This window comes from Nelumbo lutea, chromosome 2 (genome assembly GCF_056320005.1).
Source record: "Nelumbo lutea isolate HS-2025 chromosome 2, American lotus-T2T, whole genome shotgun sequence".
Taxonomy (NCBI): domain Eukaryota; kingdom Viridiplantae; phylum Streptophyta; class Magnoliopsida; order Proteales; family Nelumbonaceae; genus Nelumbo; species Nelumbo lutea.
The window spans coordinates 78,881,741-78,897,952 of NC_142685.1; the positions used below are offsets into that span (position 1 = coordinate 78,881,741).

Genomic DNA, 16,212 nt, shown 5'->3' on the forward strand with positions numbered 1-16,212 from the left:
GAAAGAGGGCATTGATTATGAGGAAACCTTTTCACCTGTGGCCATGCTTAAATCCATTAGGATCCTGCTAGTTGTAGCAACATACCATGATTATGTGATTTGGCAGATTGATGTCAAAACTGCATTCCTGAATGGAGATCTTGCTGAAAATATCTATATGCAGCAGTCGCAAGGCTTCATTGCTGCAGGTCAGGAAAACATAGTATGTAAACTTAATAGATCTATTTATGGACTTAAGCAAGCTTCTAGAAGTTGGAACATCCGTTTTGACTCTGCTGTCAAATCGTTTAACTTCGAGCAGAATCTGGATGAACCCTGTGTCTACAGGAAGTATAGTGGAGATAAGGTTACCTTCTTGGTTCTGTATGTAGATGACATTCTACTCATTGGGAATGATGTAGGAATGTTGACTATGGTGAAAGTATGGCTTTCACAGCAATTCTCCATGAAAGATCTTGGAGAAGCCTCCTATACAGAATAAGATTATCCCAATCTGCCTACATTAACAAAATAGTCAAAAGATACAGCATGGAAAACTCCAAGAAAGGAAATGTTCCTTTTAGGCATGGAGTCACTCTCTCCAAAAAGATGTCTCTCATGACTTCTAAGGAGATTGATGGCATGAAAGACATTCCCTATGCCTTTGCCGTAGGGAGAATCATGTATGCCATGCTGTGCACTTGTCCTGACATTCCTCAGGCAATGAGTGTAGTTAACAGATTTTAGGCCAACCTAGGGCAGGAGCACCGGACTGCTGTGAAAAACATACTTAAGTACCTTCGAAGGATAAAAGGGTTTTGTCTAGAATTCGATGGTAAATCACAATAGATCCAAGGGTATACAGATGCCGATTTCCAGTCGAATCCAAATGATAGAAAGTCTACAACTGGATATGTTTTCACGATAGGATCGTGTGTTGTTTGCTGGAAAAGCAGCAAACAGGGGTCCACTGCAAATTCCAAGACCGAAGCTGAGTACATTGCCGCAAGTGAGAATGCCAAAAAAGCTGTGTGGATGAAGAAATTCATTCAAGATTTGGGAGTAGTTCGGTCCAGCACATCACCCATCCCATTGTTGTGTGACAACAATGGAGTCATTGCTCAGGCTAAGGAGCCACGAGCCCACTCGAAGTCGAAGCACATCGAGAGGAAGTATCACGTACTGTGAGAGATTGTTGATAGAGGTGACGTACTGATTCAGAAGGTACCATCAACGAAAAATGTAGCAAACCCATTGACAAAGCCACTATCATAGAAAGTGTTTGATAAATATGTGGAAAGCATGGGACTCCGACTAGTACCTGATCGGACTGAAGTGCAAGTGGGAGTTGTTAGACAGTTTTGTATGCCCTTAGCTTCAATCAAGATGATGTACTTTATGAGTTTATTGTTAATGAATAAAAGTGCATATTTGATTCATGTTCCCTTGGTACGTTTCTATGTAATACCCTTAAACTGGACACTTAATGAGACTGATGTTAGTTTAGAATGTTCACAGCTAGTGGGTCGGTCTGGGGAGACCTATCCTAATATGGCTGACACTGTGGTGCCACCAAGTCGGTTGGGGTGGCCTATCTCAGCTGCCAGGGTGAGACCCTAGGCACATACAGTGTAGGATTAATTGAATCTTTGTGTTGGACTAGATTTCCAGTACTACCCTAGACCTTGGAGATTGATGGGCAAAACTGAAAAGTTACACCTGACCCATAGACTCGATTGTGATACTACACTAGGTGTCGGATTGGGCTATCTTGGATGTACCAATCAGTGAGGTCCTTAGTGGGGGTCAAAACCTGGGTATGTTGGGACAATCTGAGAATTCATCTGAGTGGGTGATCATAGTGACAGGATCAGCCCCTTTGTTGAACAAAGGTAATGATCGGGGATGCACTCTCACTGATGGAAACCAAGACTACCGGCAGCCGATTTCAATCGTTGAGATTTGTTTTGCAAAATATATTTTATATGAGATATAAAAGTATATATATTATGGTTTCTAAAATGTTTGCAAGAAGGTTTTAATCCCCGGGATCCATATAAGCAAAGAGTGCAACACTGTTCCTTGCAGCCAAGGGAGAGGTCCTCTCTTGTCGGGCAGTGTATGATCATTATGTGCTGAGAGGTTAAGTGTAAGACCATTGAGGATAATACCTAATGGGCTAATCTTGCATCTGTGCATAGTCCCTGGGTGTTACAAGGTGGCTTGGCCCAGGGACCACTTAGGGTAAGTGTTGGGCCCATAGAGACCATTGATGGTTTTCAGGGAGTGCACTGTCCATAACAGTGTATTCGGCCAGGCTTTGTAACAAAGGCTTGGCCGAACCCATGTGGCTGATGTGTAGATCAATGTTAGGGTCCCATGCCATACAAAAAAGCCCAAGTAGGCAACAGTTTGGAAGGCTAAATGAATACATAACCTTAAATGGGCCTTAACCCCATTTTGAACTGGGCTAATTTGATTAGTCAATTAAAGGGGCGAATTCTAAGATGGATCAGCTGATAGGATTGGACCCAGACCCTATCCACATAGAGAGTCTAGGATCTAAATAAGATTTAGATCTGGAAGCCTCCTAATTAGATTAGGAGATGGCTGATCTGATCTGTAGATAAGATAAGGATTATCCCTTATCACTAAAAGGGACTTTTAATCCAAATATGATTTGGATCAGCAACTCTTAATGGGATTAGGAGCTGATCCCTTTAAGATTATAAAAGGAGGAGGGGGCGGCAGCCTTTAGACATGCAACCATCATACTCTTGTCTTCCGAGCTGAAATCACAAGAAGGGAGAATTTTGCACCCTGCGAATACTATCTTGCCGCCTCCTTCCTGCAGCCGCCACCTCCAGCAATTCGATCTCCAGTTCTTGGGAGAAATCAAGATCTGATCTTGATATCAATCTTTTGGAAAAAGATTGATTGGAGTTGTACCCAAAAGCAATCCAGTTGATTCTTGCGAAGGGTCAAGTTCTTTTAAAGAACATTGTTGATTCTGCTCCATCCTGCACTGCGCCATCTTCGATGGGAGCAGATTTTGGATCCTTCCTTGGGCGTGAACACCTCCATTGAGAGATACTATTTCTCTGTATCAGGTACATCCTCCCTCTTACTCCTTTTGGTTCAAATCTGGTTTGGTTAATGGTTCAAGATTGATCCTTGAAAAATATGTTTTTCTAAAATTGGGAATTCGATTCCCTGCAAAGATGGGAGAACATTTGAAATTCGCCCAGTCCATTCCGCAAGATTTGGGCATCCATGTGATGGATATCCTATCCCTTCAGTGGTTTCAGAGCCAGGTTCAAATCTTGAACCAATTTGCTTCAGATCTGAACCTGTGCGAATGGGTAGAATGCGTTCTACCCGATTTGTGCAGATATGGGTTTTGGGAAATTTGTTCCCAAAATTGATGGGAAAATAATATGAAATTAATTTTCTATAAATCTGATTATTGTTTAGAATAGTTTTTTATGATTTTCTTGATTTATGGCTAGTTCGTACAAGAGGAGATCGATTTCTTGGTTTGCGTAGGGAACCTGCAAGACTTGTAGTTTCTTGATTTATTTATTACATTTGGTTTGTAAATAATTTTTTTATTTTTAGACTCAATGTATTAGGCATTCGATCTGATGTAATTATAACAAAAATTAGGTTTTCTATTTCTATTTTTAATTTTTTATCGAAGATGGCAGCGCATTGAAGGAGATTTCGCAAATGGGACATTCGCTACCTGGGATTTGTAGTTTGTGAAACTACAATCTGTGATCTAACCTCTGTTTTGCAGGAAGGATTGTGCGAACAGCCCTGTTTGACTGATTCTTGTTTTTGTCTTATCAGTTCTTTAATTTCAGATTATTTTTTTGAATTAAAGATTTATTTAAACATCAAACCCTAGACCCATTCGAACCAAGATTGGTTCAAACTGTTTGGACCAAATCTAAGGTTTAATCAAGGCTGAAAGTCAGCCTAATTTTCCCACTAATAGGCCTAAGGATTGATATTTAATTAAATGGTTAATTTAGCCCAACCTGTAAAGGCCCAGTTTTAAATAGTTAAAACTGCTAAAAGCCCACTTAACACTTAAAGCTATATGGGCCGAACTAGGTAACCCTAATTCAGCCCATATACCTAGATAATATTAATGGTTAATATTATGGATTTAAAATGGGTTTCCAATGGACCTTACAGATGATTAATTGATTGGATCAATTTATCCCTGCATGAGATGTATGGATGTGTGATGTGCTACGTACATGGGCCATAAGTGCTTGGCTCATGCTCAATCAACAGTGGCTCTTGCGCACACCATGGCTGAATGCACATCATTGCCATGGTGTCCCTTTTGGTCATTGGATGACCTCCCTCAGTGGTGGGTCCCACACCTCTTCAAGAGGTTACATGTGGAACTCTGGCCGATTTAGGCCCACCAAAATCTGACTTTATGAAAGTCAGTGGGAGCCACTTTGGTTAGACCTAGATCAAATTAGGGCGTAATTAATTGTTCCCTCCAGCTAATATGAGTGCATGTGATAGGGAGATTCATATGATGAACTCTCTAAAGGCCTTTCATCATTAGCATGAGGATGGGTCCTTCAGTAATGAGGAAATGCACCAAAAAATGGGCTATCCATTTGCTATTGGGATTGTCTAAGGGTTTCATAAGATGATAGGGGCGTCATAGACCGATGTGGGAGGGGATTCACCAAAAAATGGGAACTCTCTCACGGTACCTTGGCGTTCACGAATATGATGGGTAAGACTCACTGGACAGAAAGGTTTACCTGAAAATGGCTCTGAACCTTGTCTGACAGAGGCCAAAGGGAAAACTCATATGATGAGTGGATATGATCCTTCATAGAAAGGTGGTGGGGTTATGCAGCTAAAAGAGTTGGCTCCATGCACCCTATGTGATTTTTCACATTTCCAAAGACAACCCGTAGTCTCCGTCACTGAGAAAGTAGGGAAATCTCAGAGATGAATAAATGGAAATGGAACGTAGATTAAAATCCATATCTATGAAATGAACATGAATCAATTAAGGTTGTGGACTGATGTTTGCTCTTTTATCAAAAAATGGCGAACGGATCATTTGCAAAGCTTCTTGACGACAACAAGCTTAAGGGCCCAAACTATGCCGACTGGTACAGGAACGTTATGTCATTCCTAGCTTCTAAAAAGCTAGACAAAGTGGCAAGGAATCCAGCCCTGGAGCGTTCCTAGCTTCTAAATGCCACGTGTCTGTGGCATTACCGACCTGGCCACATCGGTGTTGACCGAATCACAAGGTTGGTAAAGGATGATCATTTGGATTTTCTAACTGTAGAAGATCTTCCCACTTATGAGCTTTGCCTACAAGGCAAGATGACAAAACGACCATTTAACGGTAAGCCTGAAAGATGAACAAACACACTTGACCTAATACATACTGATGTATGTGGTCCCCAGAGTGTTAGGACACGGAATCAATACGTGTATTTCATCACCTTCACAGATGATTTTTCACGAAATGGTTACGTGTACCTAATGAGATACAAATCTGAATCCTTTAAAAAGTTCAAAGACTTTAGACAAGAGGTCAAGAAACAGTTAGGGAGAGAAATTAAAGCCCTTTGATCAGATTGAGGTGGTGAATATCTCTCTGACAAATTTAGGGACTACTTAAAGAACAATGGAATAGTATCACAATTAGCTCCTCCTACTACACCACAACTTAACGGTATTTCAGAGAGGAGGTATAGGACCTTATTGGATATGGTCCAGTCGCTTCTCATACACTCAGAGTTACCCACATCCTTTTGGGGTTACGCATTAGGGACTGCGATTTACGTGCTGAATCAGGTTCCAACCAAATCGGTTCCGAATACTCCATATGAACTTTGGAACGGAAAGAAACCAAGTGTCAGACACTTAAAGATTTGGGGTTTTCCAGCACACGTTAAAAGAACGAGTGCAGACAAGTTGGAATCCAAGACCAGTCGTTGCCTATTTGTAGGCTACCCAAAAGGCTCTATAGGTTACCTATTCTATGACCCAAGTGAGCAGAAAGTGTTCTACAGTCGAAATGCACAATTCTTGGAAACCAATTTCATCCTGGGCACCCATCGTCAGGAAGTTGTTCTTGATGAGGAGAGCTCAGGAGCAGTGGGAGATGTCCCACAAGTTCTAGGTAGTGACCAAACTAGAAGATCCACTCGGGTATCCAGGCCACCAGTCCATTATGGTTATGACCAGGATAGTTACTTGGTGGAAACCTTGACTAGTGAGGATCTTGTGACTTACGCGGAAGCTATGTTGGACATAGATTCCTAGAAGTGGGTGGAGGCCATGAGAGCAGAGATGGACTCAATGGAGACCAATGGAGTCTAGACTCTAGTAGATCCACCCTCCGGGGTAAAAGCAATCGGTTGCAAATGGATTTACATGAGGAAGAAGGGCCCCAATGGTAGGGTTGAGAACTTCAAAGCTCGTTTGGTCGCGAAAGGGTACACTTAGAAAGAGGGCATCGATTATGAGGAAACATTTTTGCTTGTGGCAATGCTTAAATCCATTAGGATCCTGCTAACTGTAGCAGCATACCATGATTATGAGATTTGGCAGATGGATGTCAAAACTGCATTCCTGAATTGAGATCTTACTAAAAATATCTATATGCAGCAGCCGCAAGGCTTCTTGTTCCAAGTCAGGAAAACATGGTATGTAAACTTAATAGATCCATTTATGGACTTAAGCAAGCTTCTAGAAGTTGGAACATCCATTTTGACTCTACTGTCAAATCGTTTGACTTCGAGCAAAATCAAGATGAACCCTATGTCTACAAGAAGTACAGTGGAGATAAGGTTACCTTCTTGGTTCTGTATGTAGATGACATTCTACATAGTGGGAATGATGTAGGAATGTCAACTACGGTGAAAGTATGGTTTTCATAGCACTTCTCCATGAAAGATCTTGGAGAAGCCTCCTATATACTCGGTCTTCGACTCTATAGAGATAGATCGAAGCAGATAATAGGATTATCCAAATCTGCTTACATTGACAAAATAGTCAAAATATACAGCATGTTAAACTCCAAGAGAGTAAATGTTCCTTTCAGGCACGGAGTCACTCTCTCCAAGAAGATGTCTCCCAAGACTTCTGAGGAGATTGATGGCATGAAAGACATTCCCTATGCCTCTGCTATAGGAAGCATCATGTATGCCATGTTGTGCACTCGTCCTGACATTGCTCAGGCAGTGAGTGTAGTAAGCAGATTTCAGGCCAACCCAGGGCAGGAGCACTAGACTGCTATGAAAAACATACTTAAGTACCTTCGGAGGACAAAAGAGTTTTGTGTAGTATTCGATGGTAGCTCACTACAGATCCAAGGGTATACAGATGCTGATTTCAGTCGGATCCAAATGATAGAAAGTCTACATCTGGATATGTTTTCATGTTAGGATCGTGTGTTGTTTGCTGGAAAAGCAGCAAATAGGGGTCCACTGCAGACTCCATGACTGAGGTCGAATACATTGTCGCAAGTGAGACTGCCAAAGAAGCAATATGGATGAAGAAGTTCGATCACGAGTTGGGAGTAGTTACGTCCAGCACATCACCCATCCCATTGTTGTGTGACAACAATGGAGCCATTGCTCAGGCTAAGGAGCCACGAGCCCACTCGAAGTCGAAGCACATCGAGAGGAAGTACCACGTACTACGAGAGATTGTCGTAGAGGGGACGTCCTAATTCAGAAGGTAGCGTCAGCGGAAAATGTAGCAGACCCATTGATGAAGCCACTATCACAGAAAGTGTTTGAGAAACACGTGGAAAGCATGGGATTTCGGCTTGTACCTGATTAGACCTAAGTGGAAGTGGGAGCTATTAGACAGTTTTGTATGCCCTTAACTTCAATCAGAATGATGTACTTTATGAGTTTATTGTAAATGAATAAAATTGCATATTTGATTCATGTTCCCTTGGTATGTTTCTGTGTAATACCCTTAAACTGGACACTTAATGAGACTCGTTTAGTTTAGAATGTTCACAGCCAGTGGGTCGGTCTAGGGAGACCTATCCTAACAAGGCTGACACTATGGTCCCACCAAGTCGGTTGGGGTGGCCTGTCTCAGCTGCCAAGGTGAGACCCTAGGCACATACAGTGTAGGATTAATTGAATCTATGAACTGGACTAGATTTCCAGTATTGCCCTGGACCTTGGAGATTGATGGGCAAAACTGAAAAGTTACACCCGACCCCTAGACTCGATTATGATATTGCACTAGGTGTTGGATTGGATTGTATTTGATATACCAATCAGTGAGATCCTTAGCGGGGGTCAAAACCTGGGTATGTTGGGACAGTCTGATAATTCATCTGAATGGGTGATCATAGTGACAGGATCAGCCCCTTTGTTGGACAAAGGTAATGATCGGGGAAGCACTCTCACTGATGGAAACCAAGACTACTGGCAGCCGATTTCAATCGTTAAGATTTGTTTTGCAAAATATATTTTATATGAGATATAAAAGTATATATACTATGGTTTTGAAATGATATGCAAAAGGTTTTAATTCACGGGATCCATATAAGCAGAGAGTGCAAGACTGTTCCTTGCAACCGAGGCTAATCTTGCATTTGCCCACAGTCCCTGGGTGTTACAAGGTGGCTTGGCCTAGGGACCACTTAGGGTAAGTGTTGGGCCCATAGAGCCCATAAGATGGGTTTCAGAGGGTGCAATGTCCTTAAGAGTGTATTCGGCTAGGCCTTGTGACAAAGACTGGGCTGAACCCATGTGGCTGATTTGTAGATCAATGTTTGGGTCCCATGCCATACAAAAAAGCCCAACTGGGCAACAGTTTGGAAGGCTAAGTGAGTACATAACCTTAAATGGGCCTTAAGCCCATTTCGAACTGGGCTGATTTGATTAGTCAATTAAAAGGTGTGAATTCTAAGATGGATCAGCTGGTAGGATTGGGCCTAGACCCTATCCACTTAGAGAGTCCAAGATCTAAATAAGATTTTAATCAGGAAGCCTCCTAATTAGATTAGGAGATGGCTGATTTGATCTGTAGATAAGATAAAAGTTATCCCTTATCACTTAAAGGGACTTCTAATCCAAATATGATTTGAATCAGCAACTCCTAATGGGATTAGGAGCTGATCCCTTTAAGATTATAAAAGGAGGAGGGGGCGGCAGCCTTTAGACATGCAACCATCATACTCTTGCCTTCAGAGCTGAAATCACAAGAAGAGAAAATTCTGCACCCTGCGAATACTCTCTTGCCACCTCTTTCCTGTAGCCGCCACCTCCAGCAGTTCGATCTCCAATTCTTGGGAGAAATCAAGATCTGATCTTGATAGATTGATTGGAGTTGTACTCAAAAGCCATCCAGTTGATTCTTGCGAAGGGTCAAGTTCTTTTGAAGAACATTGTTGATTATGCTCCATCCTGCACTGCGCCATCTTCAGTGGGAGCAGATTTTGGATCCTTCTTTGGGTGTGAACACCTCCATTGAGAGATATTGTTTCTCTATATCAGGTACATCCTCCCTCTTACTCCTTTTGGTTCAGATCTGGTTTGGTTAATGGTTCAGGATTGATCCTTGAAAAATATGTTTTTCTAAAATAGGGAATTTGATTCCCTTCAAAGATGGGAGAAATTTTGAAATTCACCCAGTCCATTCCGCAAGATTTTGGCGTCCATGTGATGGATATCCTATCCCTTCAGATTGGTAGGTTTGATCATGGTGACAACTAACAGAAATTGATTGTAAAAAAGATTTCGATCTATGTTAGGAAAAGGTATGATCTGGTTTAAACGGTCTGAGCTTGTGAGATCGCTGACCAAAATTGAGTCCCTCCCTCTTAATGCTATTAATAGATTAAATCCTAAGAGCTTGTTTAGAACTGTCTATGGATAAGGGAAGCAACCAAAGAGCTTGTTTTGGTTGTTGACTAATATGAGTAGAGGCTGGCTATTAGAGCATGTTAACGGCTATAACCAATTTATTCGTAACCATATGAACCTATCCTCGCATCGATGATCAATGATAAGAATCAAGGCTGAACTTGTCCCTTCAACCGAAAGCTATCTACTATCAATTTGATCTCTTTCTTTTCTGTTTTTTTTTTTTGTTATTTTCTTTATTTCTTCTTATTTTCCTTAACTTTACAAACCCCCTTACTTCGTTACTTGGAAATAAATCCACCCAATCCCTGTGGAGACGACCATGCTCATCACTATATACAAATTATTCACTTCGAGTAAGACTTTTTATCTTTGGTTGGATTCGACGCCCACCAAATTTTGGCGCCATTGTCGGGGATTGGCATCCTAAGTAGATTTATTTCCTATTGCTTGGTTTATGCCTCGTTCTTCTCGTAGTGAACTCGCCGCTTGAGGAAGGATGCCAAGCATCATCGCAACCAACCAGCATTACTCCCAACTCTCGGAGTGAAGTCAGCTACAGAAATCATTGAGCCATCCAATCATCCTAAAGAAGTCATGGCCAACAATGAAGAGAGAACCCTTAGAGAGATAGCCGCACCGGATTTGCGCCAACAACCTCTCTACATCGAATATGCAGATCTAGCATTACCTTTCGAACTCAAATCTGGTCTTATACACTTACTCCCTACTTTTCGTGGACTTGTAGGTGAAGATCCTCACAAACACTTAAAAGAATTCCATGTAGTAGGTTCAAGCATGAAACCTCAAGGTGTTACGAGGAATAGATCAAGTTGCGTGCCTTTCCTTTCTCATTAGCTAATAAAGCTAAGGATTGGCTTTACTACCTACCCTTCGGTTCTATCACAACATGGAATGATATGAAAGGCAATTCCTTGAGAAGTTCTTCCCTGCCTCCCGAGATGCTAACATCAGAAAGGAGATCTGTGGCATAAGACAATTCAGTAGAGAAACTCTCTACGAATACTGGGAGAGATTTAAGCATCTTTGTGCCAGTTGTCTGCAACATCAAATTCTAGATAAACTCCTTATCCAATATTTCTACGAAGGGTTATTGCCAATGGATAGGAGTATGATCGATGCAGCAAGCGGAAGAGTGTTGGTGAACAAAACTCCTACACAAGCAAGAGAATTGATCTCGAACATGGTAGCCAACTCTCAACAGTTCGGCTATAGGCTCAACCCTCCAGCAACCCATGCTAACGAGGTAAACATCTCCTCCCTAGAACAAAAAATTGCAAGCCTGACCTCTCTTGTCTATCAATTGTCCACAGGTAACATGCAAATGGTTAAGGCTTGTGGGATTTATTCAACTCCGGGACATCCAACCGACATGTGCCCTACGCTTCAAGATGAACCTTACGAACAAGCCAATGCTGTTGAAGGATTCCCACAAAAGAGTTATGATCCCTACTCGAATACCTACAATGCAGGATGGAGGGATCATCCCAACCTTAACTATGAAACCAAGCCCTTCGGCTTCCAACATCAGCATCAAGCTAGGCTGCTAGTTCCACCATATTCATCGTCTTCCAATCCAGGTATGTCTATCGATGAAATTGTGAAAGCACTTGCAACCAATACTCAACAATTTCAACAGGAGACAAGGACAAGCATCCGGAACCTAGAGAATCGGGTCAGCCAATTAGCAACAGCTATGAGTCGAATGGAATCTCAATCATCAGGGAGGCTACCTTCCCAGACCACGACCAACCCAAAACAGAATGCTTGCGCAATCACCTTGAAAAGCGGGAAGGAGCTGAATGAACCCAGTCAAGAGGCATCCAAAGACACAACCAAAAAAGAGACACCATCTCCCCAAACAGGTTCAAGCGGAAAGCCACCCCAAGCAATAGTCATCGCTCCACCTTTCCCTAGCCGATTCGCAAAATCCAAGGGGGAGGAGCAAGACAGGGACATTCTCGAGACATTCCGCAAGGTTGAGGTAAACATCCTCCTCCTTGATGCAATTAAGCAAGTACCCCGCTATGCTAAATTCCTCAAGGAGTTGTGCACTACTAAGAGAAGGCTAAAAGGCGATGAGAAGGTCCATATAGGAGAAAATGTTTCAGCCATTCTCCAGAAAAGACTACCCCCTAAATGCAAGGATCCATGTATGTTCACCATTCCATGTAAAATAGGAAATGTCCATATCAAAAAAGCAATGCTAGACCTAGGAGCTTCGATAAATGTCATGCCGCATTCTATTTACACAACCATGATTCTTGGACCATTGAAAGAGACGGGTGTGATCTTACAACTCGCTGATCGATCTACTACATACCCGAAGGGGGTCTTGGAGGAAGTTTTAGTCCAAGTCAATAATCTGGTCTTTCCTGCCGATTTTTATGTGATCGACACGAAAGAAGATAATTCTTCCAACTCGACTCCAATTTTGCTGGGAAGACCCTTTCTTAAGACGTCCAAAACAAAAATCGATGTGCATAAGGGGACACTTACCATGGAATTCGATGGTGAAATTATTAAATTTAATATCTATGATGCCATGAGATATCCCAATGATGCGCATTCAATTTTTTCAATAGACATTACTGACTCTTTAGTGCAGCAAACTTTTGAACTAGATGATGAAGACACACTAAAAGTTGCACTTAACAATGGGCCTGATCAACTGCAATGAGCAGAGTAGAAGTTTATGCTGAAATCGGAACTATAAAATTTGACTTCTGAACTAAACTCTTTTGAATTTGTTCATAATTCTTCTTTCATTAGTTTGACCCCAGCTCACACAAGACTCCTTCCATCTATTGTGCAAGCACCCCAGCTGGAGTTGAAATCATTACCAAAGAACTTAAAATACATGTTCCTTGGCAAGGGGGGAGTGCAGGCTTTAACCGTTTTATTTTACTTCAAAAAAAAAACTCAACTCTTTTGAATCAATTGAAACAATGTTCTGGGAAAATTCTTGCGAATTGAATAAAGAGATATGATCAGGGAGTACACCATTTGTCTGAAGCCATCACTTTTTAAGCTAGTCCTAAATTCAAGTTTAAGTAAATAGGGAAAATACTTTACCATTGCTATAATTGGTAGGATGGAGCATAAAATGCACCTACCAGCCTAGCAATCCGATGGTAGGATGGAGCATAAAATGCACCTACCAGCCAAGTCATCTGATAGTAGGATGGAGCATAAAATGCACCTACTAGCTAGTAATTCAAACAGTATGATGGCACATAAAATGCACCTACTGACCAAGGAATCCAAGAGTGAGATGGAGCATAAAATGCACTCATTTCTTCAGAAGAAAGACAAAGAAAACAAAAAGAGAGAGAAGAGAAAGATGTTTTCCCTAGTTTACTACCTGGTTTGTAGTAGCAAAACTTGGATTGACTGATGGATGAGTTGTGTATGACTTGGTTATGCTGATTTAAAGGTTCAAAATAATTAACCTACAATATTTGTGGAGAAATATGAAGGAGAGTTGATTTTAAAAATTGGTAGGATAGCTAGTTTGTTCTTGTTCTATTTTTACTTGAATTTTTTACTTGCGCAAGGACGGGCAAGGTTTAAGTGTGGGGGGATTTGATGAGAATAAAATTTGTCATATCTTTATCCCTCAATATTCAATATTTTATACTTAATTTGTACCTAATTGGACTCATTACTCTTGTATTTCGATTCAGGGCAAGCAAGAAGGCGATTGGAAGAAAACAAGGCTAATCGGATGATTTTGTACAGTTTCAGCACTGATTAGTGATATGGGAATAACTCTCAATTCCAGGCTCCGATTTGGACAATTCAAGAAGCACTGGAAAGATAAGGAAAAGGCCCACAACTTTTATGTTTTGGGTTTTGTCAGAATCGATCCGCATCAAAGAAGAATTCTGGACCAAAGTCGGAGCAATTTCATAGCAAGGCCCATTTCACAACTGAAACCCATTTCGCAAAAGTGCCTTGAAGCAGCCCGAATTGTTAAAGAAGCCCAGCTCGAATTCAAGAACCAAGAGTCCCATTAGAATAGAAGTTGAAGTTGAATGTAATCTCAAGAAAGAGAGTTTTATCAGATTTAAATTTTCAAATTGTAATCCTAGAAAGATAAGAGATTGAGATAAGAATTAGGATAGGATAAGTTCAGATTAGACTAGGACTTTCCAGTTTTGAGGATAATCTCCTAAAAGGAGTTGGAGAATAGCCCTCTCCCCAAATCTATATAAAGGGGGGGGGGGGGGCGGACTGGCACCCAAGGCATCAAATCCTCCAAGAAGAGCTTAAGCCTTCAGAGAGAGACATCAGCAACCAAGGAGGAAGAAGTAGAGTTCGCCCCCTCTCATCTGGAAGCTGCGATTTCATCATGGAGTGTCTATAAGTTTTTATTTCTGGTTGAAGGGTTAGGGAAGCTTTGATTCTTTAAACATTGTGAGATATAATTGATTTTTATTTCAGTTCATTGTTTATAGGTATTCATATGTTTTCTGCGATTAACTATGAGGATTATTTTTATTGATTAAGCAAGAAGGGCCCCTTGCTCATTTAATGGAAATAATCTATGGCCAATTGAACCTCCAGTTTCGTATATGATTGGTAGGTTCGATCATGGTGGCAACTAACAGAAATTAATTGCAAAAAAGTTTTTGATCTATATTAGGAAAATGTATGATCTAGTTTTAACGGTCCGAGCTTTTGAGATCGCTGATCAAAATTGGGTATCTCCCCTCTTAATGCTATTAGTAGATTAAATCCTAAGAGCTTGTTTAGAACTGTCTATGGATAAGGGAAGCAACCAAAGAGTTTGTTTTGGTTGTTGACTAATACGAGTAGAGGTTGGCTATTAGAGCTTGTTAACGGCTATAACCAATTTATTCGTAATCATATGAAACTATCCTTGCATCGATGATCAATGATAAGAATCAAGGCTGAACTTGTCCCTTTAATCAGAAGCTATCTATCATTGATTCGTAACCATATGAAACTATCCTTGCATCTTATTTTCCTTAACTTGTCCCTTACTTCGTTACTTGGAAATAAATCCACCCAATCCCTGTGGAGACGACCTTGATCATCACTATATACAAATTATTCACTTCGAGCAAGACTTTTTATCTTTGGTTGGATTCGACACCCACTAGAATCACATTCCTTGTTTTAAAAAATCTGCATTTTCAATGATCAATCTTGAACCTAGAACCGGACCAGATCTGAAACCAAAAGGTAGGAGAGGGAGATACCTGATATGAAGAAATAGTATCCTCCAATGAAGGTGTTCACACCCAAAGAAATCTCCAAAGACTGCTCCCACTGAAGATAACATAGTGTAGGGTGGAGCAGAATCAGTAGTGTTCTTCCCAAGAACCGAACCCTTCAGCAAGGATTCGATGGAGGCTGTGAGCACGACTTCTTATCAGCCTTTCTCCAAAGACTGATATCAAGAACTATTCTTGATCTCTCCTACAAAACTGGAGATCGAACTGGCAGTAGGCAGCAATTGGAGGAGAACGCAGGGAGAAGATGGTGCAGTCACACTGTTGTTGTCTTCTCTATGTGTGATCTGAGATATGATCTTTGGGATTTTGGGATGGAGTGAATGGTTCGCCCCCTCCTCCTTTTATAGACTTAAAGAGATCAACTCCTAATCTCATTAGGAGTTTCCTGATTCAAATCCTTATTTGAATCTGGACTCCCTTTAAGTGATAAGGATAAATCCTTATGTTATCTGCAGATTAGATCAGCTCTCTCATAATCTCATTAGGAAGTTTCCATATCCAAATTCAGATCTGGACTCTCTGAGTGGATAGGAATAACTCCCTATCCTATCTGCTGATCCAATCCCAGATCCGCCCCTCTTTTTAATTAGTCTAACTAAACTAGTTTGAAATGGGCTTTAGGCCCAATAAGTCTTATGTGCTCAATGGCCTTCCAAACTGCTGCCCAGTTGGGCTTCTTTGTATGGCATGAGACCCAAACATTGATCTACACATCAGCTACATGGGTTCATCCAAGCCTCTGTTACAAGGCTTGGCCGAATTCACTATTATGGGCAGTGAACCCCTGAACCCATCACCATGGGCACTTAACACGCCCAACACTTATACTAAGTGGTCTCTGGGCCAAGCCACCTTATAAAAACCCAAGGACTGTGGGCAGATGCAAGATTAGCCCATCAGTTATTACCATCAATGGTCTTACACTTAACCTCTCAGCCCATAATGATTAAACACTGCCCGACAAGAGAGGACATCTCCCTCGGCTGCAAGGAACATTGTTGCACTCTCTACTCACATGTACATCTGTATATAAATATATTTTGCAAAACAAA

The 16,212-nt window shown here is 41.2% G+C and overlaps 1 protein-coding gene across 1 annotated transcript; it reads left to right on the forward strand.

Annotated features, from left to right (window-relative positions):
* The first annotated feature begins 11,214 nt into the window (after positions 1–11,214).
* On the forward strand, positions 11,215–12,576 carry LOC148871613 (uncharacterized). The gene has a single exon (XM_088970043.1). It carries the CDS (start codon positions 11,215–11,217, stop codon positions 12,574–12,576), a length of 1,362 nt encoding a protein of 453 aa, XP_088826169.1.
* Positions 12,577–16,212: the final 3,636 nt, after the last annotated feature.

Excerpts from the sequence above, each read along its gene's own strand:
- LOC148871613 (XM_088970043.1), top strand. The coding sequence starts at position 11,215 with ATGCAAATGGTTAAGGCTTGTGGGATTTATTCAACTCCGGGACATCCA.